A 5818-nucleotide genomic window follows, 5' to 3' on the forward strand; every position below is an offset into this window, starting at 1 on the left:
TCTTGCAGCGAGCAGCCCCCCACCGCCTACCGCTGAAGTTCCAGAAGCCTCACTGAGCGCCCCTTCAGAATGTGGCGATGTAGTTGCCGTCTTAGATCCGTTTTTGTATCTATAGCTGTACGGTGGAGCATGAACGCCTGTGCCTTGCTTAGTTTCTCACTGTCTGCTCTCGGTCATAAAGCTAGCTAGCCCGCCTCTCACAAATTAATAAACGCTCAAATGAACGAGGCCGAGCGCTGCGCAAAAAAAAAACGAATGGCTATTTTTATCCGAACGGAGGTAGTAGTATATTGCTGGTATTGATCGGTCACAACAGGTAGGAGAGGTTTTACTGCAGCACCAGAGCGATTTTGAGTTATGACTAGACCTTGGCGGAATCTCGTCGCATTACGATAATCAGTGCTCAGACTATTCATGAATGCAAGTGAAAGAAGGCGAATTCAACTCATTTGCTTGCAAAAGCATGCTGTTGGTTAAGAAAGTAAACTGCCAAACTTGCAAACACGAGCGCACACCCCCAACAGCAGTCGACGTGTCCTCTTACTCGTTCTTCCGGCAGTCGGTTTCAGTATAGCTTCCGTCCAACCAGATTTCGCACGGTCCTTCATTTCTGGTTGTCTGCACCCTCAGGGCTCGACCAGGTGAGGTCGCTGCAACGTTTTCACCGGAGGCTAACAGACCAGCGACCAGGAAGACAAGGGAGTAACACAGGTTCATTCTTGAAAGGACGGTATGGGGCGCAGGTCGAGACCCAGTCTGAATGGTGAGCTTGAATGTAGAATGCGAAATGAATCCAGTGACGTGTAGTTGAAAAAGTTTGGAGGCAACCTCATTCAACAAAACATCCCCCGAGTAGCCTAGTAGACTGCCTACATGCTAGTAGACTGTACAGTAGGATCAGGCCCTGATGCTTGAAGTACAGTTGTAGGATCAGCCTGAATCAGGCCCTGATGCTTGAAGTACAGTTGTAATCAACGATAGGAGAGGTTTTCCCATAATCCAGTACTAGTGTACTGTCTTTTAGAAAAGGAGGTTGATTATTAATAGTACTGTGTTTTCACCTTTAGGAGGCCTGGGTCCACTCCTCGGAGGAGTGGACCCAGGCCTCCTAAATCAAGACCACATTGGATGCATCGCTGTGGTTACACAATGCCGACAAGAGCGCGAGATAAGTCCAACCCTCCACCTGGAGGAGTGGAAAAGTACAGTACAGTACACAATCTCGTGAGATAAAAACATGTGGTGACCAAGGGTTTTTAGCAAAGCATCTACTGTACTATACCGGTACAGGGATAGCCTGAAAGGATGTGCAGTAGCGGTATTATAATACTTTACTGTACTTTTCTACTCCTGCAGGAGTCCTACATTAAGCCGCATCGGGTGCGTCGCTGTGGTTGCACAATGGCGAGAGCGTGAGATTAAGTCTAAGCAGAAATACAACTCCAACAACTTAAAAACTTCCATTTCTGCGAATCGTACAGTAGTCTGCTTGGTGCCCCCTCTACTCTTTTGAAGGGGTTCTGCAACAAACTTTCCTCTATTAATAGTAGAGGCATTGCGAATATCAGTGATATTATATCGTTCAAACGGGGATCTTCCAGCGCCACTTACTCGTACTTCGACTGAGCCAAACCTTCCGTAAATGAAGTAGTTCAAAGATCGGACGAAGCGCCTGCCCAACCAGCACACCTACAGGTTAGAGCCCCACCATCGGAGAAGTCCTCGACCAGTCGACACCCCCTTAGTGGTTGCAGGCTTACCCTTTGGATCGTGAAAAGCATCACGGTGCTGTTCGTTGGTTCTTGCAGCTCACTGACTTAAAGTCAGTGACTTTACATTTACGTATGAGATCAGAACTTTAAAAATATGACCGCGGATTATCTACTGCAAGTATCCATCAGATAAATATTATATGTCGCTCCATTGGATAATTCTGAGCCATAGGCGGCAGCCGCCGAGCTGGTCAGATCTCATACTTTACTGGTTATTACAGCGTCTGTATCAAGAAACAGATAAAAATCCAACAGCTTTCCGCTAGTAGTGTGGGCCACATGACAAGGCGTTCTCGTACGACTACCGGTAGCATTGCGTCTCTAGTATGCACGATATCGCTACCGCCTTGCTTAGAACGGCGGCGACGGCTCTTTCCAACACCATGGGATCAACGGGCCTCTTCTCCGGCACAGTCTTTCTGGTGAGAAATAGGTCAGAGGTCAGTGTGAAACTACACATACCATAACCGTAGGCCCCAGTGCGACGCTCCCAATGTTATGGGTGGTACATCTTCCAGAGATCTGCCGCCTGTTTTGGACTGATGTCATTAAAGGGGTTTATTGAAAAAACCTTGACGACGTTTTATATTTGACTTGACTTTGACCAAATCGCACTGGGGCCGATTTTTACGGTAACAAAGTGATTTTTCTTAAACACACTAAAATAGGAACGACTAAAAATGTGCAGTCAGCCCTTATTGTTCTATGTATCACAAATCAACACCGGCGGAGATGCTCTTTACCGATCTCCCGGGATTCCGGCTTTATTCTTATTGAAGGTGAGGCGAGGAAGGTGGAGGAGCTTGAGTAGAAGGAAGAAAAAAGAGATGTGATTGAATTTTATGAGTCTGTCTTCAGAGAGTTTCCTGGCACCATTGATTTATCTTTCCTGTAAAAGGTGATGTATCGACTTATGCAGGATTGGGTCCAGAACATATTTTGTATGGTAAGACATTCTGTACAATAACTTGTACGCTATGTCACCAATTAGGACACATCATTGACAGCCTCTCTGTGTCCCAAGTTGGGGGCAGTTCTTATCCCAGATGGTGCAGCTGATTTGCATTCAAGACGTTGAGGACTTTGACTTAAATTACTACTTCGAGGATAATCGACTGTTTCTTGCGGTAGTGAGTTGCTAGAAAGTATGTCTATACCTTTCCGAAGGTCGCAAAGTTCTTTACCGTCGTGCAGTTTAAGTATTAGTGAAATACGCTTGCTTTCTCTTCCGTATCGTTCTCGTTGAGTGCATTAAGTGTTCATTTCCTGATCTTTCAACTTTTGCACAGGTGCGGTTTTCTTCTGATTTGCATGCAAGTATTGAAGGTGTTGATCAAGTGCAATCCTCAAGGGAGCGAGACTTAGTGCGATGCGCGCCTGACGCTATAGTCTGGGCTAGCTCTGAGTGAACTTGTTTCACTCGGTAGCGAATCGTCTCCACTGGTCTCAATAACCTTGGGTTTTGTCATATTGATTTACTGCAATCAATATTTTGCTGCTATGGTTCATGTGATTTGCACAGTACTAATATACTATCTTTTGTATACACAGATGCCTGTCAGTCTTCGCACATCAATTTTGTGCCAACATCAAGAGATGCTGTCGGACCGGTACTCAATGTGCGGTCTCTTATCGATCAGCAACGCTCTTCAAACTAGGGATTTTATCACCCCAGCCATGTTGCGGCCTATTTTGGCTCGGTTGGTAGAGGTGAGCCCAAGTGTGGATCATGGACATCCACGCTACGGTGCCTACACTATGGATGCGTTGCAGAAGGGCTTGCAGAAGCGGCGCAAACAGCTGATTTATCTGAACACAAAGTCGGGGTTCAAGAGCAGACCCAAGCGACCTGCCTCCATCGTGCGGAGTCGAAAATCGGCTCTGCTGATTATAGGTAGGCGGCCTGGGCAACGAGCAGGTACATGGCATTGTATCGCTCGTGCCTGGGTTGGTAACAAGTTTGTGTTCATCGATTCCGACACCTATCACTTCTTCCCTAACCGGGAGGAGCTTTTGACAAGTTTCTTTGAGACAGTAGATGGTGTGTACTCAATTGAGGACATTCCTCGTGCTAATCTTTAAGATTTAAATAATACGTATTTACTTTTAACAAAACTTGTTGCTGTATAAATTTTACATATCGATTAGTATTTTTCTTTTCCTTTTTTTTCTTTTTCTTATTTTTGTATAAGTGTCTTACATAGTGACCCTCTTAGATTTATAAAAAGGGGTTTTGATAGTGCTTTTGTAAAAATGTCTGCTACCATTTCTTTGGTGTTGCAGTACATAATTTCAAATTCTTTTCGCTCTACTTTTTCTTGTACAAAGTGATACCGAATGTCAATGTGCTTGCTTCTGCCATGCAGTTCTGGGTTGTAGGAAAGTTTAATACAACTTTGATTGTCCTCAAATAGGGTGATAGCATGTGAGCTTTCGTGTTTAAGCTCTACTAAAAGAAGCTTTAAGAAAATAACTTCTTGCATGCAGTGACATAGGGCTATGTATTCTGCCTCTGTTGTGGACAGAACTACGGTGTGGTGCTTTCTCGATTGCCATGAAATTGGGCTTCCACACATATATGCGATATAGCCTCCCACAGATCGTCGTGTGTCTGGGCAATTGGCGTAGTCTGCGTCGGAGTATGCAGTGAGATAATGCTTTGACTTATACTGCTCTAGATTTTGCTTTCCACCAAGGGTGATGCCAAGATTGCGCGTACCGTTTAAGTACTTCAATCCTCTCTTAACGGCATTCCAGTGAGGTTTTCCTGGGTTCACCAGGAATTGACTGACTTCTCGTAGAAAATATGCGAGATCAGGTCTAGTTCCCATCATTAAGTACATGAAGCTACCAACTGCCTCTCTGTACGGGATCGCTTTCATCTCATGTTTTTCTTCTGGCGTTTGGGGGCACATGGCCTCCGTCAGCTTCACACTGGGATCAGCGGGTGTACCAACCGGGTGTGCATCAAGATGAGAGAAGCGATCCAGGACTTTGGTAGCGTACTTCTCTTGGTGGATGAAAATGGTTCGGTCCGTACGGTTGCGCACGATTGACCAGCCTAAGATGTATTGAGCTTCACCGAGATCAGACATTTTGAAGCGCTGCTTGAGAGCGTTCTTTATGTTGTTAATGATATCAAGCGTAGGGGCTATGATGAGGAGGTCGTCCACATAGACTAGAATGTAGCATGTAGCTCCATCCACAACTCCAATGAAAACGCATTGGTCTTTGATGAGTTTGTGGAATTTCATGGTGAGAAGAAAAGAGCACAGGGTAAGATACCAGATCCGAGGTGCCTGCTTGAGACCATATAGGCTCTTCAAAAGCTTGCAGACTAAGTGCTCTTTTCCACGAACAGTAAACCCTTCAGGTTGCAGCATGTAAATTTCCTCATCGAGGTATCCGTTCAGGAAAGCGGTTTTAACATCCATTTGATGGATCTCAAGGTCAAGGAGTGCTGCAATCGTCAGTAAAAGTCGCAGCACTTCCATGCGGATCACTGGAGAGAATATCTCATCGTAGTCAACGCCATACTTTTGCAAAAAACCTTTTATTACCAGGCGGGCTTTATAGCGGTCAATACTTCCGTCTCCATTGTATTTTACAACGAATACCCATCGACACTGTAGGGCCCTTCTCCCTGTCGGTAGTTTTGTGAGGACCCACGTTTTGTTGTCAATCAATGATTTGTATTCACAAATGGCTGCCTTCTCCCAGTGTTGTGCTTCTGGTAGTTTCTGGGATTCTAGGAACGTCTTTGGTTCAGATATGTGTCTGATAGCCAATAGAGCGTAGATATGAGTGAGGTGCTCTTTTCGTTCGTTAATGTCGAGTGGATCATCAAGTAGACACGAGTGTTCATCCTCGTTCTGAGCGTTCGTTTTGTGTTTGACTTTCTTCATCTTTACTACTACTTCCGCGGCAAGCGCATTGACGCTGCGTTTTAGTAGTGAGGCTATTGGAGGTAGCAATTGTGGTGTTGGTAGCGACGGTGATCACGTCGGTGCGGGGCCATTTTGGTCCGAGATTGCGGGTGTATTGAG

The 5818-nt window shown here is 45.4% G+C and overlaps 1 protein-coding gene across 1 annotated transcript; it reads right to left on the reverse strand.

The window, feature by feature from the left end:
* Positions 1–540: 540 nt before the first annotated feature.
* PITG_23156 (small cysteine rich protein SCR58) lies at positions 541–717 on the reverse strand (the record flags this gene model as incomplete). Its single annotated transcript, XM_002896120.1, has 1 exon — positions 541–717. The coding sequence occupies one exon, from the start codon at positions 715–717 to the stop codon at positions 541–543; it is 177 nt and encodes a 58-aa protein (XP_002896166.1).
* Between the last annotated feature and the right edge of the window lie 5101 nt (positions 718–5818).

Source organism: Phytophthora infestans, genomic scaffold, assembly GCF_000142945.1.
Source record: "Phytophthora infestans T30-4 supercont1.103 genomic scaffold, whole genome shotgun sequence".
NCBI lineage: Eukaryota > Oomycota > Peronosporomycetes > Peronosporales > Peronosporaceae > Phytophthora > Phytophthora infestans.